General features: G+C 45.8%; 1 protein-coding gene across 3 annotated transcripts in view; it reads right to left on the bottom strand.

The window, feature by feature from the left end:
* Positions 1-12,790, bottom strand: part of HAGH (hydroxyacylglutathione hydrolase) — a 61,532-nt gene extending 48,742 nt beyond the window's left edge. Inside the window, exons 1-3 of one of the 3 annotated variants that reach the window (XM_085885187.1) lie at positions 12,628-12,737; positions 5,678-5,849; positions 3,870-4,048 (exon numbers count right to left, since the gene is read on the bottom strand). In XM_085885187.1, the coding sequence (XP_085741313.1) occupies positions 3,870-3,974 (105 nt within the window). In that variant the 5' untranslated portion in view covers positions 3,975-4,048; positions 5,678-5,849; positions 12,628-12,737. Of the gene's footprint in view, positions 1-3,869; positions 4,049-5,677; positions 5,850-12,474 lie in introns of all 3 variants that reach the window. The other 2 variants (XM_085885179.1, XM_085885198.1) reach the window with 2 other exon arrangements.
* Positions 12,791-27,267: the final 14,477 nt, after the last annotated feature.

The raw sequence follows: 27,267 nt of genomic DNA on the forward strand, positions 1-27,267 counted from the left end.
ATAACTTTAATCATACACCACTTTAAATGATAATATATTAAGTGATCAACACTTTACCTTGTCGGCTTGTCCAATACACTGCACCTCCATCTAACCATAGACTCAAACTGTCATTCACAACCGATTATAACAGAGGTGGGAGGTCAACAGGCCTGATGTCTTCGGGTCACCAAAAAACAAAGATGGGACATACCTCAAATGGGACACATTGAGTCCCTTTTGAGGTATGCCACTCCGGAGGATTCTGAAGCAGTGTGGCGAAAAGTTTTGTGGTCTGATGAATCCAAAATGGAACTTTTTGGCCTAAATGCAAAACGTTACGTTTGACGTAAACCCAACACAGCACGTCACCCAAAGAACACCATCACTACTGTGAAGCACGGTGGTGGCAGCATCATGTTATGGGGATGTTTCTCATCAGCAGGGACTGGGGCACTTGTCAGGAGTGAAGGGAAAATGGATGGAGCAAAATACAGAAAAATTCGAGGAAAACCTGCTGACCTGCAAGAAAACTGAAATTAGGACAGAAGTTCACCTTTCAACATGACAACGACCCGAAATACACAGCCAAAGCAACACTGGAGTGGCTCAGGAACTAAAATATAAATGTTCTTGAGTGGCCCAGTCAGAGCCCCGACATAATTCCAATCAAAAATCTGTGCAATCACACAGAGAAGATCTGAACTAATGAAGATCTGAAGCAACTGGAGATGATGACATTCAATTGTTTGTTTAAAATAATTTTAAAAACGTATACTCTACATGTAAATAATGTCTTTTGTCTGATAAAAAAAATTTTCCCTGGAACCTAACCCACCCCATTTACATTAATTATTATGAGGAAATTGGATTCACTTAAAGTGTTTCAGTTAAAGTTGCACATTTCAAGAACGTGACCACAACGTTAACTGAGGACTGAGGGTAATAATAACAATATTCAGTTACAAATTATTTATGCACTTTTTAAGAACGTTGCTTATTCTCATGCATCACAAGTGAAAACATTGTACTCCATCGCTCCATTGTTGTCTGCATCGTTTTACCAGGACAGCAAATTATGCTGGAAGCAGGCACATGGTAAGAAATACAATGGACGATTCGCCATTTCCGACCCAGCAGCATCAGGATTTGTATCTGCAGTCGTCTAATAAAAATTCAGAATCCTAGACTATTTATGGCGGACTTTGCAGAGTAAGAAAAAGTAGTCAACTGCTTTAAGACATATTTTTCCTCCCTTTTGTTTTTTTCCTCTTCAAAAATTAATTTCAGGCAAATCGGAGAGTTTATACAGAAATCACGTGCAGGGTAAAAACACGAGTACACATCAGTTTACTTTGTGAATTTCGACATTAGTACACAATGTACCTATAACATATGGAATTTGAACATCCTATGGCATTGGTGCAGATGAGAATTTTTGGATTTTTTTTATACAACGTCGAGACTCGTATGAGAGCTAACACACAGAATGTACAACAAGAGGGGCAGGACAGAAGAGGGGTGGGAGAGGGAAGGAAAAAAGTGTGGAACATAGACATTAGGAGATCTGTGGAAGGGAGAGGGACGGGGCGGGGTACACGGGGTATACAACCAATGAATGCATGTTGGACACTACAAGGACTTTCAGGAAGGAAAGCAGGGAATTTGAAAGAGGTGGGTTTGGGGTGGATTAAAGGGGGTAGAAAAGATTGCAGTTTTGGATGGGGGAAGATAACAGATGGTGGTGTACAGCTGTTTTGAAGACCTGGAGGGAAGAGTGGGATTGAAGAGAGAGTAGGAGTCTGTTCCAAAGGTGGGAAAAAAGAGGAATGAAAGAGTGAAAGTGAGCAGTGATTCTTGACTTTAGTAGTTTAACCAGAAGGGGGTTGCCAGCAAACCTTGAGTGTGTGGAAATATGGGGGGGGGGGTGACATATCGCAGACAGAGCAGGGGGTGAGACCGGGGGGGGGAGGAACAGGCCGGAGAGAAGATGGTAGAAGACAGAAAAACCACCGATCTGCCTGCGGTGAGAGAGTGAGAGACCCAAAGACTCAGCCTCATCACGGGAGATACCGATGATCCTAAATGCCTTGGTTTCCACAGCGTGAAGCCGAGAAAGGAGAGAGGCGGGAGCACCAGCCCAAAGGGAAGAGCAGGACTCAATCAGGCTGCAGACAAAAGCTTTGTATGTGGTCTGGAGCTCAGGTGTGCCAAGGAAGGACTTTGCACGATGGAGGATGCCCAGTCGGCGACTGGCTTTGGAGGCCAGCTTGGATATGTGGCTTTTCCAGGAAAGATCAGGGCAGATAGTGAGACCCAGAAGCTTGAATGAAAAGACTTCTTCAAGAGGATTGTTGAGAAAGTAGATGGCAGGGGTTTCCAGACTGTCCTTTCAAAGAGACACAGTGAGAGTGCAAGATTTGTCAGGATTGAAAGACATGTTCAACATGTTGGACCTGCTTGTGATTTTGTCCAGATTTGCAGAGTGAAGAGGCTGCTGCTTGCTGATCTGAGGAATGACAGATGGAATGGCAGAGGGTAGAGTCATCAGCAAAGAGGTAAAGAGGATTTTCCAGAGTCAGATAAATCATTGATGAAAACCAAAAAATAACTAAGGCCCAGAATGCTGCCTTCAGGAACTCCAGCCTCAACAGGAAGAGGGGTTGAGAGAACTCCATCAAGAGCCACATGTTGGCCGTGACAGGAGAGGAAGTCTGCGAGCCATGAGTGGAGACGTCTTTGGATACCAAAGGAAAAGTTTGGTGAGCAGGGCAGGTTGCCAGACCGTATCAAAAGCACGTGATATGTGAATAAGATATGATAATGCTAAAGAGGCCAAGATAACCTACAATCCGGGAGGCGATGATAGTTCGCGGGCATTATTGAACAATGCCACGATAGGTACAATTAAATTGAGTTAGTGGAAGCTTTTGAGGAAGCCCTACCGTGGAAGCTTTTGAGGAAGCCCTACCGTAAAAATCTATCTCTTCCGTCAAAATTGATCAAATCAAATCGGATTTTTTATATGTTGTACTTACGGACATTACGCACAGATTCTCGGAAATGAAATTACGAGAAAAAAAAAAAAAAGAGTACAAGTGGGCGTGCCTCCACCCACAAGGGGCGTGGGACGCTCCTCATACAAAAAGACACAACTAGACCATGGTATCTAGCTTGTGTCCAAGTTTCATCAAGATCGCATCAAACATCACAGAGCTATGCTCTAGAGAGTGTCACAAACAGACAGACAGACAGACAGACAGACACAACGAAAATAGTGGTCACTGCTGGCACCCGCGAACCAAAAAAGGTAAACTAAAAAGCAGGGCATTTGGCTGCACTGCCCCAAAAGAGAACAGGTCTTGAAACCATGGAGAAACCTGGAAAGGTTTGAATATTTTTCTTATGGGGAAAGTCATAAACATAGCTTGGTCTTGAGATGCATCGTCATCTTGAAAAAAATTAAGGTATTCTCCACCAAAGTGCACAGGCCATGAGAATTACTGGATATCTTTAGGAAGAATACAAGGGCAAGTTTCCTTGTGGTAATAGGTTCCAATCTTTCAGGACTTTGCACCATGACCACCCTTGTGTGGCACGACTGTGGTGCAATGTGAACGCAGCCCTCATACATACAATGGGCCACGTGGAACTCAAATACACAATGACATAACTTACAAAGATAACTCAGTGCACAAGAATAACCAAATATCATCTTTTTGTTCTGTTTGCTAACATTTAGTTTGCAATCTACTGTATTGTAAACATGCATTCATTGGTTTTGTTTCCATCACTTCATTAATGTCTTTGGGTATCGTACATTTAATTTTTTTTTTCAATTACATATCCTCCATCGAATTAAACTCAGGTTTGCCTTGACCTACCCTTACCTTTTGAGGTTCTACTGGATCAACAGCAGCAGCTTGGCAGGTGTGTTCATCAATGAGCAAGTACATGTAATTGTCTTGCAAAGCTGGAATTGCCTTGACTTGCATGATGCCTTTAAGGGTTGCCGTTCCCCTTCGTACAAGGGCACCGGTACGTGTGCAGGAATGGCCAAACCACTTGCCTGAAAGTAGTCAGGAGATGCATGGACATGTTTACCTTTAAATAGACAACTGCGGTGGTAGTTTAAAGCTTTCAACCTTCATAATAGCTCCAGGAGGTAATAATTGAAAGTGAAATTACAGCTGGGTGTGACAACAAATTAAATAAATCATGATCAACAAAAATATGCATTATCAAAAGAAACCGACATTCAAGAATTTGCTTCACCCCATGGCACTGACATTCAAATATATTGAACCAAAAAACAAAGGCTTTGATGTTAAGCCTGTTCACAATCTGGTCTTTCATTCTGAATAAGTGAAACAAAAGCTTGAAACTTGAAGCACCATTTTAATTGCCAGAATCATCAAAGCTCCAAAACATGTCGACAAGCACATTTTATGGCTTCATGAAATTATGGCAAGCAAACATTTTGCCTTTGAAATGAGACCATCATGGAAATGCATAATTATCAGGGCAATTTGCCCCACAACATCAGGCTAAAACTACATATCTGTGATCACAAAGCGATCGCCAAGGGTAAGCTTCTCGGCCCTGACTCGGGAGGCTTACCCTTGGCGATCACCTGCGACTTACACTTGGCCCGTGATCCAATGATAGCTATTTTTTTTTCAGACCATCATATCTTCTTCTTCTTCTCGTCGTGTATGGCGGCTTGGCTGCAGAGTAGCTATCATTTTGTTGGGGCGCGATTATACCACTGATGCTGTGCCCCTATACCAGTGCACTGGTGCTCATTACACTGACATCAGAAGGATGACAAGCTGAGTCAACCCCTGCTAGTATTAATTCAGTGGCTCATGGGGCTTGAACTCAGAACCCCAAGATCCCAAGCAAGCCACCCTAACCACTAAGCCAACACCAGGCTGAGACTACCACATGACCTTCCATTCATCAATCCATTGGGACCATCCTCTGTGCAGAGCGTTGGTGCTTCCTCAGCAGATCTCCTTGGCTGCTGGGCACAACCCTGGAAGGGTCGCCACTCCGACACAGGATACCAGCATGCTGGCACTCATTTTGCCGACCTTGGAAGGATGACAGGCAGAGTGAACCCCACCTGGTATTAATTCAACAGCCGAGTGGGATTTGAACTCAGGATCCTCAGATCCCAAGCCCACCACCCCAACCAATAAGCCAACACCAGGTATATGACCTTGACCTTCAACATTTAGGGATAGAGTGTAAAAAAAGACATTCGACAATCTATATTATATAGCAAGTGTGTCCGTCCATCTGTCCCCGAACTACTCCCTCAGTTTTTGGGATAGCCTCGCCAAACCCTCTGTGGCACGGTTTGGGGTCCCAGCCAGTGTGCTAAGATAGGTGGGAGGTTTCATAAATTCCTCAATACAATTATGATTTTGAGTTTTGATCTGTACGAAGCTGCTTCTTTTATCCAGATGTAACGACAGAACGGCATTTCTCTTCGTTTACTTCATGAGTGTTTGTAACATTGTGCTTTGTTATATTAATTGTACAGTATTAAGCTGTGATTGTGAAGATGCTGTTTGGAATGAACATAGAGAGAAATTGAGTTTGAAGCAGAATCAAGAAATTATGTAAGGGTTTCCTCCTATGACATTCACAGATTCAGCATTTGCAGTTTCACCATTGACATCCACCTTACTTCTGTTGGGGTCAGCTGCAGTAAGTTTTTTTTGCCCAAGTCCTTCACAAACCGGCTGTGCAGCACGGGTAGCTCGTTAGTGTATCCATAAAACTCAACGTCATGAAAATCAGAGAAAAATTCTTCTTCAAGTTATGATCCAAAAGGTGCTTTTTGTTCATTGGATCACATACTGAAAAAAAGGAGGTCAAGGACATGAAACAAATATCAAGTGCACAAAAACAGTGCATGAACACTATTATTATGCAGGAACATCTTGGAAGGCCAAGCAGCCTTTGAGATTCCACATTGGCAAAATTGAGAGATGACAAAAAAAACACGTGTTCTTTTTTTCAGACCGCCATTTGCCCTTGCCCTTGCCCTTGCCCTTGCCCTTTAACCTTAACCCGCAGGGGTATGATGTAAATCAAGCTTAAGTGTGCGTTTCTCTGGGCTATCTAGGGAGAGCAATTTCGTTGTGATCAGACAAACCTTAGCTAAGTTATGGTGAAAAATGTTAACATGTCCAAAATTAGGCCATAACCTTAACAATAATAATTATTACGACAACCTCACATACTTTTTATTCTCATTATTCATGCAAATTCCATTCTGAAAGTCCCAGCCAGTTCATAACGGGAGATTAATAGGCACTAGCAGGAGATTAATAGGCACTAGCAGGAGATTAATAGGCACTAGCAGGAGATCAGCTTTATAGCAGGAGATTAATAGGCACCAACAGAGATTGACAGGCCCCGGCGGGAGGTCGACAGGCCCTAGCAGGAGATCAACTTCATCGCGAGATTAATAGGCAATTACAGCCGAGCAGAGTATTAATAAGTCCCAGCATATTAATAGACAACAATGGGAGATCAGATTCATACCAGGAGATTAATCGGCCTTAGTGGGAGATCAGGTTCAGAGCGCGAGATGAATTGGCCATAGCAGCCTAGTGGGAGATCAGCTTCATGGCGATAGATTAATAGGTCTGAGCGGGAGATTGCCTTCATAGTGGAAGATTAAGAAGCCCGAGAGAGAGAGAGATCAGGTTCATAGCAACAAAATAATAGGCCCCAGCGGGAGAACAGGTTCATAGGGGGAGATGAGTCAGCCAGAGCGGCAGATTAGTATAGGCCTTAGTGGGAGATCAGCTTTGTAGCAGGAGATTTGTAGGCCCGAGGTAAGTATAGGAGCATGCTCCGGAGTTGCGCGTCGCTCCATACACTTTCTATCGTACTCCAGGGGCCTCCGTCGGGCCATCCCCCAGACAGAAGCCTGGCCCATCCCCATCTCCTTGAGATGCCGATCAACCTGCTGCAACCACGAGGCACGTGATCGTCCCGATGGTCTTCTCCACACACGAGGCTCCCTCGCTGAGAGAATCTAGTGAGCAGGACCAGCGTCAGGAAATCGACCCACATGTTCATTCAGCTGCAGATGACGCTCACGGACTATGCAGATAACAAATCTCATTTGAGTCTCTCTCAGCAAACGCTCGTTGGACACAAAGTCTGACCAGCAATACCCAAGGATTCTCCATGGAGACATGGTTCCAAAGGAGTTAAGTCTCCATCTCAGATCCTTGATCAGCGTCCAAGTCTCACATTCGTAGAGCAAGACTGGAAGCACCAAGGACTTTTCTCTTTCGGCATAGGTACCGACGAGCACCAAACCCCATGATCCAGTGAATCAATCACTCCCCAGGCCCAACCCAGACGTCTATCGACTTCTGGCTCACAACATGTGGAGACATGAATATCACTGCCAAGGGAAGTGAATTTTTCCGTGACCTCAACATCCTCACCAAAAACAAGTACAGACAAGATGGCAGGACCCAAGATGCCACTTAAAAGGCTAGATATTCGTTTTGACTCAGGAAACTCATAGTCCCAGTGGCTGTGATTCCTCATTGGGTGCCTCAATGGCCCCTTCAAGGATATCCAGCATCTCTGCAACGATGACAGCCTCAACTGCAAAATCAAGGTCAGAGATCTTGACATTCCCAAGTGATGCACCCAGCTTGATCTCCCCAGCATCTTCCACAGAATATAGTCCATGCAAGCATTGAAGAGTGTGGGGCCAATACACAGCCCAAACTTCAGTAACAACTGGAAATAAGTCAGTGGTGAAATCTCCACACCTCACAGCACTCTCTGTACCAGAGTATAGTTCAGAAATCATATAAATCAACTTTGGTGGCCAAAAGCAAAGACCAAGAATCCTCCAGAGGGCATCCCTATTTACTGATTTGAATTATTTGCAGAGATCAACATCGGCTGCATGCAGCCCCTGCAGCAACTGTCATCTGCGTTCGGTGAGGACCTGATGGGCAAGGATACGGTCAATTGTTCACCTCTTTGGTGTAAAGCCCGACTGCTCCAGGTGCTGGTGCTCAAGCAGATGGTGGCGAACCCAATGAAGAATTATCTGAGCAAAGACCTTGCCCAGCACTGAAAGTAGCGTCACCCCTCGGTAGTTGTTGCAGTCTTGGCGATCACCCTTCCCTTTCCAGAGAGGAACAACAAGGCCCCTTTTCCAGTCAGTTTGGATAATGTCTGTGCTTCAAACAGAGTACAGAACTGCTTTCAATGACACGAGTACAGCATTTTCACCAGCCTTGAGAAGTTCAGCAACGATGCCACAGATCCCTGGGGCTTTACCCCCCTACAACTGGTTCACCATAAGCCTGTGTTGCCATAAACGAAGGCAGTTCACAGTTGAGTGGAGGATCAGCAATGGAGATAGTTATATCCCTGATATCCAACTAAACAGCCGGTGGGTCAACCTGGTACAGCCACTCAAAGTACCGTCCCAGCGGGCCTTCACTTCGGATTCCTCTGTCAAGAGCCCACCACCCTCTGCTCCAACTGCTGGACACCAAGGGATGGGCTTGGAGGAACACAATGCATGAATTCCTCTGTAAGCAGGATGAGAATCACTCATCCACAGGTGATGCTCCACCCCTTTACAGATGCCTCACAAATAGGCCTCTTTGTCTGCCCTCAGCGCACGCACAGTTTTACGCCTCAGCTCCCTAAACAGCTTAATTTTACCATTAAGCCTGGCCCTGCAAACTTTGGTCAATGGTATCCAGTGCCCCTTGGGAGACAAAGTTCCTCTTCACCTGATGGTGGGTTCCAAGACATCTGCTGGCAACAGCAAGAATGGTAGTCTTGAAAGCACTCCACAACTCTTCAGGATTCCCCAAATCCCCACTCAGCCTTTTTGTTATATACTCAGCCACCCTCTTTACCCTGAGCTTGTCAATATCCAGCCAAAGCCAGGATGGTACCATTCTCCTGAATTTAAGCTGAAAATTCAGAGATGCTACATAAAGCCTATGGTCTGTATTGAGGAACTGAGCACTCCAGGAGACCCAGCAGTTCTGAATCATTCTCCAGGAACAATCACTAAGCATATGGTCAAGCTCCTTTGCCACACCACCAATGTTGGAATACCAAGTCCAGAGATGAGGCTATGGGTGCTGAAACCATGTACCAGCCAGGCAAAGTCCATGATTTCTTGCAAAGTCAAGTAACTTAGTGCTATTCTGGTTCACAGTTCCAGACCCCTGAGACCAACACACATCTCATAGCCATCCCCATCAGTGGCAGTCAATGCATTGAAATCCCCCAAGATTAGACGAGTATCTCGGCTGGAGCACTGATCAATCACGAACTTGAGTGTGGCATGGAATGCCTCCTTAACAGTGAGATCACATATCGAGAGAGACCAGGGAAATGATACCCAAGGAGTGACGAATCCTCAGTCTCATAATACACTCGTTGACTGGTATTACCTCAATTATCATGGAAGTCAGCTTATTGGACACAGCTACAGCAACTTCTTAGGCATGGTAATCATTAGAGTGACCAGATCAGTAGTAGGTGCAACACCCACCATGATCTCGCCTCACCACTATCTGGTCTCCATACCTTAGAAAGTGCTGCAACAACATTCAGGGACTGGAGCTCAGATTATAGCACAGACACGTGATAATCTTCTCTTAGGGAAAGGACATTCCAGGCACCCACCTGAAGGGACCACCTCAGATTAACCCAAGGAGACCTCCACAATCCAAACAAGGAAGGTTATCCCGTGTTTTTCCTCCCATCATCAAAGAGTGGGGGCCCCAAAGAGTTTGCCCCAATCCAGTCATCTGATGAGCTGCCCTGCGGATGACAGCTGCACAGGAGGTACTCCCACTGAGTGGGTTTTCAGTTTTTTAAAACACTTTGTGTATTTTGTGGAGTGAAGTGTTTTTATGGTTGCTGGAATGCAAATCCTGCCACTAACCCCCGAGGAAAGGTTACCCACAGCAGGAGGACATCCACAGACATAGATGGCCGTTGGCTCACAAGGAGCTCCGCCGCCCTTTGACAGGTTTTGTTTTTGGTCCTGTTGGGTGTCCATATCCATACAACCTCCTCATCAGGAGCATCTGGTGGGGAGATCCAGTTTAATCGCTGACACTCGACCATGAACACGTTAGTCGAGGTTGTACATGATAACTGTAGCAAGTCACAGATGTGATCTGGCCTGACCTGACAATCTGGGTGCCACTGTATCAGTCAAGCTGCTCTGTACCGTCCTGGGCGGCACAGTGCAGAGCTCCCGTCCTCGAGCTATCCCCAAACGCAAGCCTCCAAGTTGCTGGATTATCGGTTCACGCCACAACACCTGGCAATAGGCCCTAGTGGGAGATCAGCTATCCAGCTTGGGCCAGCTGACATCAACAGTGCCCCAGCGAGAGACCAGCAGGCTCTGGCAGGAGATCGATGGGCCCCGGCGGGAGATCGATGGGCCCCGGCGGGAGATCGATGGGCCCCGGCGGGAGATCGATCCGCCCCGGCGGGAGATCGATCCGCCCCGGCGGGAGATCGATCCGCCCCGGCGGGAGATCGATCCGCCCCGGCGGGAGATCGATCCGCCCCGGCGGGAGATCGATCCGCCCCGGCGGGAGATCGATCCGCCCCGGCGGGAGATCGATCCGCCCCGGCGGGAGATCGATCCGCCCCGGCGGGAGATCGATCCGCCCCGGCGGGAGATCGATCCGCCCCGGCGGGAGATCGATGGGCCCCGGCGGGAGATCGATGGGCCCCGGCGGGAGATCGATGGGCCCCGGCGGGAGATCGATGGGCCCCGGCGGGAGATCGATCCGCCCCGGCGGGAGATCGATCCGCCCCGGCGGGAGATCGATCCGCCCCGGCGGGAGATCGATCCGCCCCGGCGGGAGATCGATGGGCCCCGGCGGGAGATCGATGGGCCCCGGCGGGAGATCGATCCGCCCCGGCGGGAGATCGATCCGCCCCGGCGGGAGATCGATCGGCCCCGGCGGGAGATCGATCCGCCCCGGCGGGAGATCGATCCGCCCCGGCGGGAGATCGATCCGCCCCGGCGGGAGATCGATCGGCCCCGGCGGGAGATCGATCGGCCCCGGCGGGAGATCGATCGGCCCCGGCGGGAGATCGATCGGCCCCGGCGGGAGATCGATCGGCCCCGGCGGGAGATCGATCGGCCCCGGCGGGAGATCGATGGGCCCCGGCGGGAGATCGATGGGCCCCGGCGGGAGATCGATGGGCCCCGGCGGGAGATCGATGGGCCCCGGCGGGAGATCGATGGGCCCCGGCGGGAGATCGATGGGCCCCGGCGGGAGATCGATGGGCCCCGGCGGGAGATCGATCCGCCCCGGCGGGAGATCGATCCGCCCCGGCGGGAGATCGATCCGCCCCGGCGGGAGATCGATGGGCCCCGGCGGGAGATCGATGGGCCCCGGCGGGAGATCGATGGGCCCCGGCGGGAGATCGATGGGCCCCGGCGGGAGATCGATGGGCCCCGGCGGGAGATCGATGGGCCCCGGCGGGAGATCGATGGGCCCCGGCGGGAGATCGATCCGCCCCGGCGGGAGATCGATCCGCCCCGGCGGGAGATCGATCCGCCCCGGCGGGAGATCGATCCGCCCCGGCGGGAGATCGATCCGCCCCGGCGGGAGATCGATCCGCCCCGGCGGGAGATCGATCCGCCCCGGCGGGAGATCGATGGGCCCCGGCGGGAGATCGATGGGCCCCGGCGGGAGATCGATGGGCCCCGGCGGGAGATCGATGGGCCCCGGCGGGAGATCGATGGGCCCCGGCGGGAGATCGATGGGCCCCGGCGGGAGATCGATGGGCCCCGGCGGGAGATCGATGGGCCCCGGCGGGAGATCGATGGGCCCCGGCGGGAGATCGATGGGCCCCGGCGGGAGATCGATGGGCCCCGGCGGGAGATCGATCGGCCCCGGCGGGAGATCGATCGGCCCTTGCGGGAGATTGATCGGGAGATGTTCAGGGCCAAGGTGTTGCAGCATCAAGGCGTGAAAGGTGTGAGGCAGTGTGCCCATCCAAAAGGGAGAGCAGCACTCCATTGAATTGAAGATCAAGGTCTTGCAGGAGATTGTTGGTCGTGTTACATGAAGGAAAGGCTTACTCCATCAGAGGATGCCCAATGAGTGGTGGGTTTGGAGGCAAACTTGGACATGTTGTTTCCCCCAAGAGAGATCGTCGTTCATGGTGAGGCCCAAAACCTTGAGGTGACTGAACTTCAAGTGCTTTGTCAAGGAAGTCGATGAGAGGATTCGCCAGACAGTCCTTTGGGTTCGGTGAATCACAATTGTATCAATATGTAGTTATGGATTCAAAGAGTGGTCACATGACCTTCATTTATCATTTCAATTTCGTTACATCAGATCAACCTTTCCACCTGATGGATGATCAAACAATCCCCGACTTTATAAACCAAAGAGAGGACCCCGCTGTGTTATGGATTGGAGAACGACTCACGTGTTCACTCGAATACAGTAAAATCCAAAACGAAGAGGAAAAACATCCCAATAAGCGGAAAACTGAACTCGAACGACACAAAACGCTCAAAAAAAAGTTCTCATTCCGCATTTTCTTTTAGTCTCCATGAATGAACCGACTCTGAAGACTCACCAGAGAGTCGGATCGCACCCGTCAAGCACTTAAGCATACTACGACTACTACTACTACTTCTTCTTCTTCCTCCAACTCCTTCTTCTCCTTCTTCTTCTTCCTTTGAATTTCACCGACGCTTGCAGAGCTAGAAGGCTCTATACACGCCACGTATCTGAACGTGATCAAAATCGCATATTAACCCATCGGGTGTAGAGGAATTTAAATGCATTTAAAACAGTCCTTCAGGAATTTTAGTAACATCTTACTGAGTGAAAATCTTACTTACAGTGACTGAGTGAAACCGTTTAATAAATACTTCCGGCATATCATAAACAACCTTTTCCGCTTGTCTTTTCCTTCACCGATATTTTTCAAAACAACACGTAATTATATTTAATAACTGGAGGACGCGAAACATTTTTCATGGAAAAAAGATAAGAAGGGAAGGTTCCAACCGAGCTCGAAATTACCACCGCACATCCTTAACCTGTTCATCAACATTGTAACATGTCATACACGAACACAATATTTTAATTCTTATAATGACAATTATAAAAAAAAGGGATTCGTTTTAAAAAGGCGCCTATATTTCTGATTTTTTTTGTTGTTGTTTTTTTTTAAATTACCGATAGTGCTTGACGACTACACCGCTCGAAATTAAAACGTTCATAAAACGATGAATTTATTTCAAATTCCTGCGTCCAATCTGTTCCGTGTTCATGCTCCATCGTATACGTCAAAGCCGATAAAAGCATCACAAGGAGCTCGAAGACCCAAATCCAGGAGAACGGGATTAATACACGCCTCAGTGTTCATACAGATCGTGGAGACATAACTCTCCTCCAAACAGTGCTCTCCACTCCTCAGACAACAAAATAAATAAATCAGACAGCCAACAGCGCCATCTAGCGTGTGCATATCACATCAACAAACGGAACATCTTCCCTCCTCGTGTGCAGCACAAGGCGATGAGTAGCACAATTGGTTGGGGGCGTGGCTCTGCCCCTGATGCAGTACCTGTGACCAGCACACTTGGAGGGGAGAGTGGGGCAAGATGATCCCTGGGGCATGATGATCACCCCCCCCCCCTCTCACGACTCTCATAAAGCTCGCATCGGACAGTGGCGCCACTCAACGATAGATCGATTAACTAAAATTCCACTGTGGAAGGCGCATGACGAGAAAACATCATTTTCCTCCTGAAAAAGAAAATTTTCGAATCATCGGTAAGTACGTATTATCTCTACTAGTGCGTGGCCGTACGTGCAAAAAATAAACAAAATAAAATAAAATAAAAACTTTAAAACCGCTTGCCAGAAACAACCACACAGGCCGTTCCTTCGCTCTTGCGTGCCCGTACGTGCGTGGCCGTACGTGCAAACCCCAAAAAATTAAAAAAAAAATTACTTTCAAACAAACACACAGGCCGTTCCTTCGCTGTCGTAAACGACGACTGGATTGGGGCATTGTGTTTAAGAAAATAGAGAAAGAAATCGAGAAAGAGATTGAGAAAGTGCAGAAATCGAGAAAGAAAGAATACAGTAAGTCGATAAATTGAGAAAAAAATCGAGAAAGAATACAGTAAGTCGTCACTATCCGGAAGTCCGGAAGTTAAGTCCCCACTGTCCGGAAGTTCGCATATCGCAGTTACGATTATTCGCAATTTAGTTTTAATGGCCAATTATTCAATTAGCGCCAACGTATTTTGCTTTTTCGCAATGTCATCGCAAGGAAAAACACAAAGAGAAGAGAAGAGAGAGAGAGAGAAAAAAAAACGTACGTGCAAACCCATCCCCCCCCCCAAAAAAAAAATACTTTCAAACAACCACACAGGCCGTTCCTTCGCTCTCGTAAATGATGACTGGATTGGGGCATTGTGTTTATCTATAAATGCGCATAAGAAATCGAGAAGTTATAATTATTAGAATACACTGTCATCACTATCCAGAAGTCCGTACGTTGTAACCTGTAATGGGGAACGCGGCTGAGGTTGTCTTCCCCATCGGCCACGCCTACGCAGCAACGTCTCTTGTCATTGGTTTGGTAAATAAATGGCCATAACTTGGGAAGCACTTGTCCGATTAATATCAAATCTTGAAAAGGCACATCCTCAGGTCCCCAGCAACATACCTGGCAAGTTTCAATTATAACGGACCAGTGGTTGTCAAGAAACAGCGGTCACAGACACAAACACATACAGACACAGACACACACACACACACACACACACACACACACACACACACACACACACACACACACACATTGCTGGAATTATAGATAGATGAATAAGTGTAGTAGGAATGGTATCTGTATATAGGTAGATACATAGCTTATATGCCCATATTGCATGTATGTTTTTCCTAGCTCATTGCTGTAATTTATGAATTGCAGTCGATTTTGTAAAAATGGCGGCGGTGGGGCAGGATGATCACTTGGTTGTGGAGCAAGTTGATCAGGTGATCAGATGACAATGATGATATTATTGAAGGAGACTTTGCAATTACAAAAATAGATGGGAAAAAAGCGCGATCAATCCAGTAGAGGCAATCGATGACGATGGATATGAGGGAGTCATTCTCCGCAAAGTACCTTCTCATACGAACTTCGATCGACCTCCGTTCATCGTGGACGAGACAGATTGTGGGAATTTTTCCAAGGAGGACATCGTTAAAAAAAACTACCTCCACCCGCATTTTTAAAGGGAAGCCAGAGAAATTCAAAGCAACTGGTATTCAAAATTGATCTCAGTTCGTGGGAGTTGTGAATTTAGACATTAAGACTGAAACACAAAGATAAATGACATGAAAATGAACGTTCGTATCCGGTTGTGCATGGGACAATGTTTTGGAAATATTATGTTGGTATCCCAGATGGATATATATATATATATATATATATATATATATATATATATATATATATATATATATATATATATATATATATATATATATATATATGAAGAATTCTTTTCCGTTCATTAAAATTCTAACACCGCTTATTTAGACTGTCCTCATGTTTCCTTAGGACCATGATCATTTTCCCCATAGTGATGATCGACTTGACCCAGGGGTGGGGCAAGTTGAGCATTTCGACCACAAATTTTGAATTGCCTTTTATAGACATTCAATGATCTCTAATGTTCTCGAAATTGGGCAGTTACTTGGGGCGATAGATGGACTAACGAATGGCAATTGAATGGTGTTTGGCTGGCAAATCATCTGATGGCAAAACGGACAAAACCAAAAAAGGGACCATCTTGCCCCACTCTCCCCTACTCATTTTGCCGACCTCGGAATGATGACAGGTTGATTCAACCCTCCCTGAAATTAATTCAACGGTCCAACAGGGACTCGATCCTAGGATCCTGGTGGGATTCGAAGCCAGCCAACTTAGCCGTGAACCCCACTCCATCCCTCTCCCTTCGACACATCTCCTCATGTGTCTTCCCCACTATTTTCTGCTTCTCTCTCCCGCCCCTCTTGTCTCCTGCTCCCTTTGTTATACGTTCTGTGTGTTTGCTTTTATACGAACCTCAACATTGTGTAAAATGAAAAAAAATAAAAGAAATAAAATAACCAACAGCAGGACAGATGCCTTACCTTATTCGAGACAACAGCAACACCAATCGTGTCAATATGACATCACTGAACACCAGCGGCACAGCCACGCCCCCAGAAAAAGGATGCAACCGGCAGTCAAGTGCTGCAAAGGAAAGGAAATCACCGAACATCTCCCCTTCCAGCGGTTTCAATCTTTTTCTCAATACCGTCTTTATAATGACCCGCAACCCTACCGGTTCCAAAAGAACTACGATTTGAACTCCACACTAAAAACGATGGGAGGAGAAGCGAATACACCTACATTGACGTCAAATATATACTGTGCACATATATATATATATATATATATATATATATATATATATATATATATATATATATATATATGCAAGCAAATACCACCCGTTGCTTTGCTGACGGGAATACTAGAGGGGAAGAGAGAATGGAGGGGGAGGGAGGGAGAGAGGGAGAGAGAGAGAGAGAGAGAGAGAGAGAGAGAGAGAGAGAGAGAGAGAGAGAGAGAGAGAGAGAGAGAGAGAGAGAGAGAGAGAGAGAGAGAGAGCAGGGGAAGAAAGAGAGGGGGAATAGTGAACAGGTAGAGGGGAAAAGAGAGAGGTGGGGGGGGGCGTAAGGAGGGTTGTGGCAAGGCAAGTCAGTGTGAGGTGAGAGGACGGGAAGGCAGACATGAAGTGGAGCATTAATTACAAATTCATACCATTTCATCAAAATTGTTATGCATAGAATGACAGTGAAGATGGAAAAAAATAATGTCTGAAATCCATTTTCTACCGGTCATACTAAAAATACGGCCCAGCGACAAACACCACCCAGACACGTCTGGGGACAAAACCTGCCGGACGCATCTGGAGTCAAGCCGTCTGGAGACAAACACCTCCAGGGGCACGTCCGGAGACAAACTCCAGTCCGGACATGAATAACGCTCGGATACGTTCGGAGACAAATACCACCCAGATGCATCAAGAGCCATGCTGTCCAGAGACAAACTCCCATCTGGACACGTCCGGAGATAAACTCCCGTCTGGTCATAAACACCGCCCTTACGCATCCGGAAACAAATACCACCCCGACATGTCCGGAGACAAACACTACCCCAAATGCGTCCGGAGACAAACTCTCGTCTGGAGACACTCCTGTCCAGACATAAACACCGCCCGGACATGTTCAGAGACAAACACTGCCCGGACACATCTAGAGCCAAGCTGTCTGGAGACAAACACCGCTCAAACACATCCGGAGACAAACTCCCGTCTGGACATAAACACCGCCCAGACACGTTTGGAGGCAAACTCCAATCCGGACACGTCCGGAGACAAACACCGTCCAGACATAACTACCGTCCGGATATGTCCAGAGACAGAGAGAGAGAGACAGAGAGAGATAGAGAGAGAGAGAGAGAGAGAGAGAGAGAGAGAGAGAGAGAGAGAGAGAGAGAGAGAGAGAGAGAGAGAGAGAGAGAGGTGGGGGAGAGAGAGAAGTAGGTGTGGAAAGAGGGTGCTGCACTGTATGGGGAGGATGGGGGTAGAGCAAGTTTGGGAAAGAGAGAGAGAGAGAGGGGTGGGGTCAGGAAGATAGCAGAGAGAGTAGTTATGCTTCATGAACAAAAACACACACACACACACACACACTCATGCATGGCCGATTTCAGCAATTTTCCAGGAATCGGCAGGTTGGAGCCAGTGAGATTACGAACTACAATACATCCTGTTTCCAACCCAAAAACCATGAGTAGCTTTAACCGAAAAATGACGTTGCATTTATATAGACATTTCAGGGAGATGTTCACAAACTTTAATCTTTATAAACAGCTGCATGTGACAGATGGAAAAAAATTTGGCTCAGTATAATTTAGAAACATGTCAAAATGGCAAACGGCTTGGAAATCGGGTGTTATTTCAGAACAACTCGCTCAGGATGACGTGGCACGGTACTGCTATCAACTCGAGGGTGCTCGGCAATGGCTTAAGCACTCAAGCAAGTGCTCCAATTGAATGGTTGATCAGGTGCAGTTGGACAGGGTCTGGCTGCATACCATATAGGATCCCTTTAACTTTAAAGCCAGTCTTCACTGCACACAGCAGTTAAAGACATAAAATGAATTTGTTCAAGTAATGACTTTACCCACAAAATAGTTGCTGTTTAATGCAGAACAACCCGAGAGACATCACAAAGTTTATTCGCTCATGAAATAAACATCGTAGATAATCTGCCACGTTGCCTGCTCGTCTGTACACGCGTCACATGGTACATCCGTGCAAACCTTATAACTTTCTTTTAAAACGTCCGTTTTTCATCAGATTTGCTTTGATTCCTTGCAGAGCACCTCGCGAAACCTCTGTAAATATAGACATAGATCTGGCAGGCACATGAATTTACATACAACCCCATTATGGGCAATCAGCTGTTCACGTGTGAGGTCTGCACATTCATCAGACCGCACCTTGAACTCAGCAACTGTGACCAAATTACAGCAGTCCAGGATGCACAGCTTAGAAAGTTTAGAAACCCCATCATTTATGGCTATAGGATGGCCAAGAGATCCTCCGCACACTCACCTCTAAACGATTGAGCCTCGGTTTGAATCTCAGCCCAGCTATGAACTATCATCTTGGTGTTTCACAGGCAGGGTGATTCATCAATGTGTGTGATGCCCCTCAGATGGATGTTGGACTTGGCCTTCCATCTGCAGGCATTAGTTGGTGGACGTTAACGACCACACTGTGTCGCTCCAAAACTGATGAGAGTCTGACTCTACTCCTGTTGTTTTGTACTTAATAAAATGCCTTCTGCATATCCTTAATTACAATGTTTACCTCCCTGCTCAACCACCCCAGCTTCTTTCTGCCTCTATCTTGACACCTCACTGGAATCTGCACCCGACACATTTGTTCCTTGAAGGTTGCCCATTTCTCTGATGCAGATTGCGCACTCATTAACTTCACCCAATCTAAAGCTCCAAAATAATTTCTCATACACTCAAAATTTGTCGTCTTAAATCCAATAGCCTTACCCCACTATCCCAAACTTCATATCTCAACAAGAGGGTTGTGCTTTATATGCGTTGGTAGGTTGTCCACAGATGCTATCTCACCTCCACCTCCTCCAGCATTTTGGGATCATTACTTAAGAAAAGGTTCAACATGGCACTCCCCCCCCCCTTGAACAGGACATACGGAGTATGTTAGTCGGTTTTTTCCTTTTTGCAAAATATTCCTTTCGTACATTGCTGCCTCAAGTCACCACAAAGAAAACAAACAAATGCCTAAATTTACCTTCACTCTGTTGTAAAAGCAAAGTACCATTGATGTGGAATGGGAATCAAACCCACAACTTATAACCTTGATATAGCTTGATTCAATGTGGATCCATGTCCAGTATTTATTGACACGGGAAAGAAAAAGCTTTACCCCTACAAACTACATATTACAAATATAGTGACTGTCAAGTGAAGTACTATACGGTGAAAGGAAGTGGGGTGGGCTGGAGTGGGTGTGTGGAAAGCCATCAATCTTTCTTCAACAGAGGCTGCTGCTACGTTATTGATGGAAGCGATGAATTATGAATTTGATGAGAAAATTCAAAATCACTCACTATCCATCCTTCTTGTCCCTCTGCCTTCCTCTTCCTTCTGAATCAGCACTCTCATGTGTCTCACTCCAATTGCTTGACCCGCATTTGCTTCAGGCCCTTCAGCACCATATAATCTGTGTCGCCTTGCGTCTGAAACAAGAAAATAAATAATGATTTCAAATCTCTGCGCAAGTAAAGTAATAAATCCATCCTTACAATGCAAGTCCTGAATCACAAAGTTTAATTAGAAAATAGTTCCATAAACCATGTACACTGTAAGAATACGCATTGTACCGAACTGGAAACACTCAGGAGTCCTGGATGTCATATATATATATATATATATATATATATATATATATATATATATATATATATATATATATATATATATATATATATATATATATATATATATACATATAACTTGAGAAGTGTCTGTTTATTTTCTATACACTACTTCATTGCTGGAGGGAATGAGTTGAAAAATGGTGGTTGGACTTGGGGTGTGCCTGGGCGAGGTTTTAGGTGGCTGTATATACAGTGGCATGCAAAAGTATTCACCCCCACCCCCCCCCCCTCTGAAGTTTTCACATTTTGATGCCACCTGAGTTTATTACATGACGCTTTCAAATCAAACTTAACATATCGAACAACTCCACAAACTACTCCAAAGTGATAAAGCTAAAAAAAATGCATAGGTATTCAAACCCTTTGCCTAATTAACCCTAAATCACTTCAGGAGTAAATTATTTGTTTGAAAGGTTACAAAATAAGGTAATTGGTTTCACCTGTATGTAATCAGTGGTTTAATTAAAAAAATTAAGCTCTCCCACTTATCTAAGGAGTTTTTCGGAGCAACTCACTTGGTCAACCAACAAGGCAAGCATAAAGACAAAGGATCTTTCCAAAGAAGTCAAACATAAAGTGGTGGAGAAGCATTGTTCAGGAGAGGGTTATAAGAAGAATAAAAATTCACTCTTTATCCCTTTGAGTACGGTGAAATCACGCTGCTCTGGCGCATGCTCCCACACCTGACCTACCTGACCTGAAATCCATCATGAAAAAGTGGACGACGTATCACACCACCAAGACTCTAATCAGATTAGGTCGCCCATCCAAACTCAACAGCCAGGCAAGCAGGAAGCTGGTTCGGGATGTCACTGTAAATACAAAAATTACTTTGAAAGATCTGCAAGGCTCGACATCCGACATGGGGGTCAGTGTTCATCAATCCACAATATCCCGTTCCCTTCACAAAGATGGCCTCTACGGACAGGTGGAAAGAAAGAAGCCATTACTGAAAAAGATACATCGAAAAGTTCGTATGGTGTTTGCGGAAAATCATCTTACTGATACTACAGGCTTGTGGAGAAAAGTTTTGTGGTCAGATGAGATAAAAATTGAACTTTTTGGTCTAATTTCAAAGCGTTAGGTCTGGCACAAGCCCAACACTGCACATCACCATCAACACCATCCCTACTTTCAAGCATGGTGGTGGTAGCATCATGTTATGGAGCTGCTTTTCATTAGCATGGACTGGCAAGCTGGTCAGGATAGAAGGGACAATGGACGGTACAAAGTACAGGAGAATCCTTGATGAAAACCTGCCTGAGTCAGCAATGAATCTGAAACTGGGTACGAGATTCACATTTCAGAAGGACAACGATCCGAAGCACAAAGCTGAAACCACACCGGAGTGGCTGAATAAGAAGAAAATAAATGTTCTTGAGTGTCCCAGTGAAAGTCCTGACTGTATACAAATGAACATTTATGACGAGACTTGAAGATTGCAGTCCATCGTCGATCCCCTACCCATCAAACTTGCAGAACTCGAGCAATTTTCACTTGTAGAATGGATAAAGATTTCACCCTCTCACTGTGCAAAGCTGGTGGAGACCTACCCCAAAATACTCGTAGCACTGATTGCTGCAAAAAGTTCTTCTACCAAGTTCCGACTCAGGGGATGAATACTTTTACAACCAGTGAATTTTGATTTGTACATGTTTTTTGCAGGTATTCCTGACATGTAACCTCCTTCAACTATAACACTGTTTAGTTTGTTCTCTTCAGTTATGAATAAAAAAGTTCATTTGGAAAAAAGTTTCTATAAAATTCGTAATTCATCTGAATGTGGCATTATTGGTCGGGGGTGAATACTCCTGTATGCCACTGTATCTAAAACATAATGGCTGAAAAGATTGAGGGAGGGGTGAAGAGTATAGGACCCCAAGTCTCTCTTTGTAAATATACTTCATAGAGTGCCACCTTCTGGGAGCTTCTACCTGAAAACCATTCAACCCTTTGGACGTGGAACATGTCTTTCAATCCTGTGATATTTCCTGGGAAAGCCACATTTCCAAACCTCGCCTCCAAAGTCAGTCGCGGACTGGGAATCCTCCATCGTGCAAAGTCCTCGGCCCACCTGAGCTCCTGACCACATACAAATCTTTCGTCCGCAGCCTGATGGAGTACTGCTCTCCCCTCTGGGCTGGGGCTGCTGCCTCTCACCTTTCTCGGCTTCACACTATGGAAACCAAGGCATTTCGGATCATTGGCATCTCCCGTGATGAGGCTGACTCTTCGGGCCTCTCACTCTCTCACCAAAGGCAGGTCGGTGGTCTTTCTGTCTTCTACCATCTCCTATCCGGTCTCCCCCCCCCCTCCCTGCTCTGTCTGCGATATGTCCCATATTTCAGCAGGGCGCTCATGTTCTGCCAACAACCCCCTTCTGGTAAAACTACCAAAATCACGAATCACTGCTCACCTTCACTCTTTCGTTCCTCTTTTTTCCCGCCTTTGGAATAAACTCCCACAATCTCTTAAATCCCATTCTTCCCTTGAGGCCTTCAAAACAGCCGTTCACCACCATCTCTAATCTTCCCCCATCCAAAACCTCGATCTTTTCTACCCCCGCTAATCCACCCCAAACCCATCTCCTTCAAATTCCCTGCTTTCCTTCCTGAAAGTCCCTGTCGTGTAAGGACCTGAAAGTCCCTGGAGTGTCCATCTTGTGTACCCCGTGTTCCCTGCCCCATCCCTCTCCCTTCCACAGACCTCCTATGTCTCTTTTCCCCACTGTTCTGTCCTTCCGTCTCCCGCTCCTCTTGTCTCTTGCCCCCCCAACCCCCCTGGCTGTGCGCTGTGTGTTATCTCTCACACGAGCCTCAACAATGTATACCATAAAAAGAAGGAAAGATGACCAATTTTGCACAAGTATGCAGATCATCAAAGAAGCGGACATCCTCCGTTCGTCAGGTTTGATGAACCAAGTGCTGCTGATGTTGAAAGACAATACACGGTGTCCACCATCACAGACAAAATGCCTTTCCGTCCTCAGCAAGGGGGCAACATTAAGGATTGTGAAGTTGGTATCGTGGGAATTTCGGTGTCACTACTTATTGATGTCGGGACAAAAGTCTCCATCGTGAGTGACAATCTCTACCTTATGTAGTTTTCACCTTATCCATTCAACTCTGCGCAATCTACACTTCAAGCCTACGATGACTCCATCATCAGGGTGTTGGGATTGATAACTGTTCCTGTGAACTACAAGGGTATCAAGCTCAACAATTTCACCTTTTATGTAGCAAAAGGCAAGAGTCTAATGGGTGTTAATCTGTTCGACAAGCTTGGGTTCAAACTTTTAGACCCGACTGGTGCACACATCCACATGATTGCAGACAAAGACAATGCGAACAAACACCTGTAGCCTTCCCTGTATATTGGGTTTGGGGAGTGTAAGAGTTAATGTCACGCCCCTCGAGTGGATCTTGTGGTTCCATCACTATCTCAAGGTGTGAGATGTCTACCGTTCGCTGTTTGTGATGAGGTTTCTAAGGAGCTAAGGCACCTTGAATCAGAGAGCATCATTGAGCGCATTGATTAGTCTCGATGAGTGTCGAATCTCGTCATTGCACGACGTAAGAATGGAGAGGTATGACTTTGTGTTGATCTTAAGTCAGTGAATAAAGCTGTTATTCCTGATAAATACCCACTTCCAACCATCAATGAACTCTGTGCTTCATTCCACAGTTCCACGGTGTTCACGAAGCTAGATTTGAGGAGAAGCTACCTCCAGGTACCTCTAGCAAAGCAGAGCAGACATTTGACTGCATTCTTGACTCATAAAGGCATGGTCCAGTATCGTAGAATGCCATACGGCCTCAGTTCTGCACCAAGTGCATTTCAGAAGATCATCTCTTCAGTCCTGTCTCATATTGAGGGAACTCTCAATCTCCTTGAGGACGTCGTCGTCTATGGGAAAGACAAATCAGAACACGATCAACGGCTGGATAAAGTGATATCACAACTAGCGAAACACAACTTGACACTGAATGAGGGAAAGTGTACCTTTGCAGCATCAGAGATTGACTTCTTAGGATATCATGTGACAGCCAATGGGGTGTACTCGACGCAGGACCACATCGAAGCAGTTAGGACTCTTCCGACTCCTTCAAATGCAAAAGAGCTTGCATAATTCCTCGGGACTACCAACTTCATCCTCAAGTTTGTACCCAACTACGCAGAGATCGCTGAACCTCTTCGTAAACTACTGCGCAAGGATCTGCCCTGGGAATGGACTCGTACCCAGCAACATGCTTTTATCACGCGAAAGGAGAAGGTCACATCTGTGCATCATCTTGGTATACATGGTGCCGATGTGCTAAGGGGTTTATAACACTGGCAAGGCTGGATAGATGGTATATTAACTCCACTTTTAGAAACGTACTTGTGTCTTGTCACCTCTTTCCTTATATTTTCTGTGATCATCACCTGGTAGTGCTTGGTTTATCCTCTTCTCAGTTAACTCATTAAAGTGTGCATTGCACCTTCAATACCACCCCGACATATACCAGCCTGTCAATACCAGCCTGTTACAGGATTGTTTTTTTTTACTGATGCTTTTCGTAGTTTTTGGGAAAAACTTATCCAAAGAAAACCTTGTTACTCTTCTGTCCAGTTATGGTGGGAGAACGCGAAAGCCCTAATTCGTGTTTTCTGTCAATGTTATAAGTCCTTTACCATGAGTAAGAACAAAATTGCTGTTTCACTTTTGGAAACTGAAAGTTTACAGTTAGAGGAAGACTTAGCTAAAGCTCAAAATAACAGGAAACTTCGGTTATTATTGGAAAAAAAACAAAACAAAAAAAAAGCTTATCTTGATTCACAAAAAAGTAATGGCGATGTCAGTTAGATTCAAAATGCAAAATGTGAACTTTACTGAAACTCCAAATAAAAGTTTTTTTTTCCAGTTACAATGAGTTAATAAATCCCAAAGGCAGATTTTTTTTTCCTTGTTGGATGCCAGAGGGAATAATACACAAAATGAGAGTGATGGAAGAAGGTTTGTGAAAAGTTATTTTTTTGTGGTTTATTTGCAGAGGAATCTGTTTGTAAAGATTGTGTTGTTATGACAAATCATGTTCCTTCTTTGAATTGTGGTCAGCATCAAGCTCTTGAAAAGCCACTTACCCTGGAGGAACTCAGCATGGCTCTGAACAGCTTTGAACGTGGAAAAGCCCCTGGAATCGACGGACTTCCAATGGAATTTTTTACAGCATTTTGGGACATCTGAGGTCCAGAATACTGTTGTGGTTCTGCAAGAAAATTTACATTCTGGCATACTGCCTCTCTCAGCTGCCGAGGAGCGGTGATTTGTCTTCTCCCCAAAAGCGATGATCTCTGTCGGATCGAAAACTGGCGCCCCATTTCATTACTGTGCTCTGACTACAAACTCCTTTCCAAAGTGCGGCTGATCGGCTAAAACTTGTCATCGGAACTGTCGTTCATCCTGACCGGAGCTACTGTGTTCCAAGGAGATCAATCTCTGATAATATTATTTAAATTAGAGATCTGATTGAATGTGGCCTCAAAGAGGAAGAAGGGGTTGGTTTGATCTTCCTTGATGACAAAAAGGCTTTTGATAGTATTTATCACACTTATATAGATAATGTTTCAAGTGTTGGAAAAGTTTGGCTTTGGTGAAAAGTTTATCAGTTTTATTAAATTGTTATACAACAATATATCTAGTTTGTGTAAGGTAAACGATGGTCTATGTTTGCCCATTCAGGTTCAGAGGGGTGTTCAGCAAGGCTGTCCATTGTCAGGTTTACTGTTTAACCTTTCTCTTGAGCCATAACTACAATCAATCTTACAAACTCTCACCGGCTTTGTGCCTTCTCCATAAGAGCATCCTATTATGGTATCTGCATATGCTGATGATGTCTGTGCAATTATTAAAAATGATCAGAATCTAACTACTCTTCTCGAATCCTTATGGAAGTTTCATCTTGCTTCACTTTTGCGGTATAATTGGCAAAAGAGTAAAGCTCTATGGGTGTCTTCAGCTCACTGTACACCCGGTGGGCTTCCTGAGCGCAACCTCGGTCTCTTCTGAAATATCTAAGGTGGATGATAGAGGGGGTGAAATACTGTTGTGGGCCGGGGTTCGGCGGCGATAAACGACCACCAGGTGGAGCAGTAGGGTCGTCTCCACTGAACACCCAGAATTGCAAGGTCTTAACCCTTGGATAACTCCAAAAGGTCACGGGTCCCTTAGTGGACCGTGGTCGCCAATATTTTGATGGCGTGTGGTAGGGTTAATTACCTAATTTCAATATACCAAAGTACCCACACCGTCTAACTACCGGGGAAGCCACATCCTCGGCCGACTTTGTCCGAACCGATCTCTCAATGGTGAAGAATCACTTTAAAAATTAAAAAAATTCTCGTATCCAGATCTACATTCGGATCTTCACCAAAATCTCATCGGTATGTCCTTGTCAAACACCCAACGTGTCCACCAAATTTCATCCACAATTTTTTGCGTCCTGCACGCAAACAAGAAAATGAAATTGCTCGTTGAGCAAGGGATTGCCGGAATAACTGTCATATCTCCATGATCTCTGAAAGAACAAAAACCTGGAAATCAATTTGGTTCTTATTAGTCGATAGTGCTACTGTTTAATGAGTTATAGCACTTAGTTTGGTCAGGGTCATAACTCGGAAGTCAATCGGACTTGAAATGGCGTTTTTATCGCAATTTGAACGTTTTGACGCGACCCTCCTGACATTCGACCCCCGACCGCTAAGAAGGGTGTTGGTGTGACACCCCAATGAGACATGTGGTTGGATGCAGAATTGGAAGATGCACATTTTGGATTTGGTTTGAAGTCGATACGACCATGTTAGCGGACGTTATTGTGAAAATAAGAATTTCGGTTTTTCGGTGACCTTGACCTTGACCTTTGACCTAGATTCACCAAAAACGACAACTGTCTAAGTTGGACCATGGCCGACGTCTGTACCCAGTTTGCTCATGATCGCTGAAACGGTGTGACTGCTTCAGGGTAAACAAACACAGACAGACACAGAATGACACACACAACCGACCAACATAATTGCCGAAATCTGAAGGATTCCGGCAATTAACAAACACACAAATTAAAAATCACTCGGAGAGCGACAACTTGGCGAAACGAAACGGCACTCGGTAGAGCAC

This window comes from Eptatretus burgeri, chromosome 1 (genome assembly GCF_056783735.1).
Source record: "Eptatretus burgeri isolate ZD-2024b chromosome 1, Ebu_testis_v1, whole genome shotgun sequence".
NCBI classification, from domain to species: Eukaryota; Metazoa; Chordata; class Myxini; order Myxiniformes; family Myxinidae; genus Eptatretus; species Eptatretus burgeri.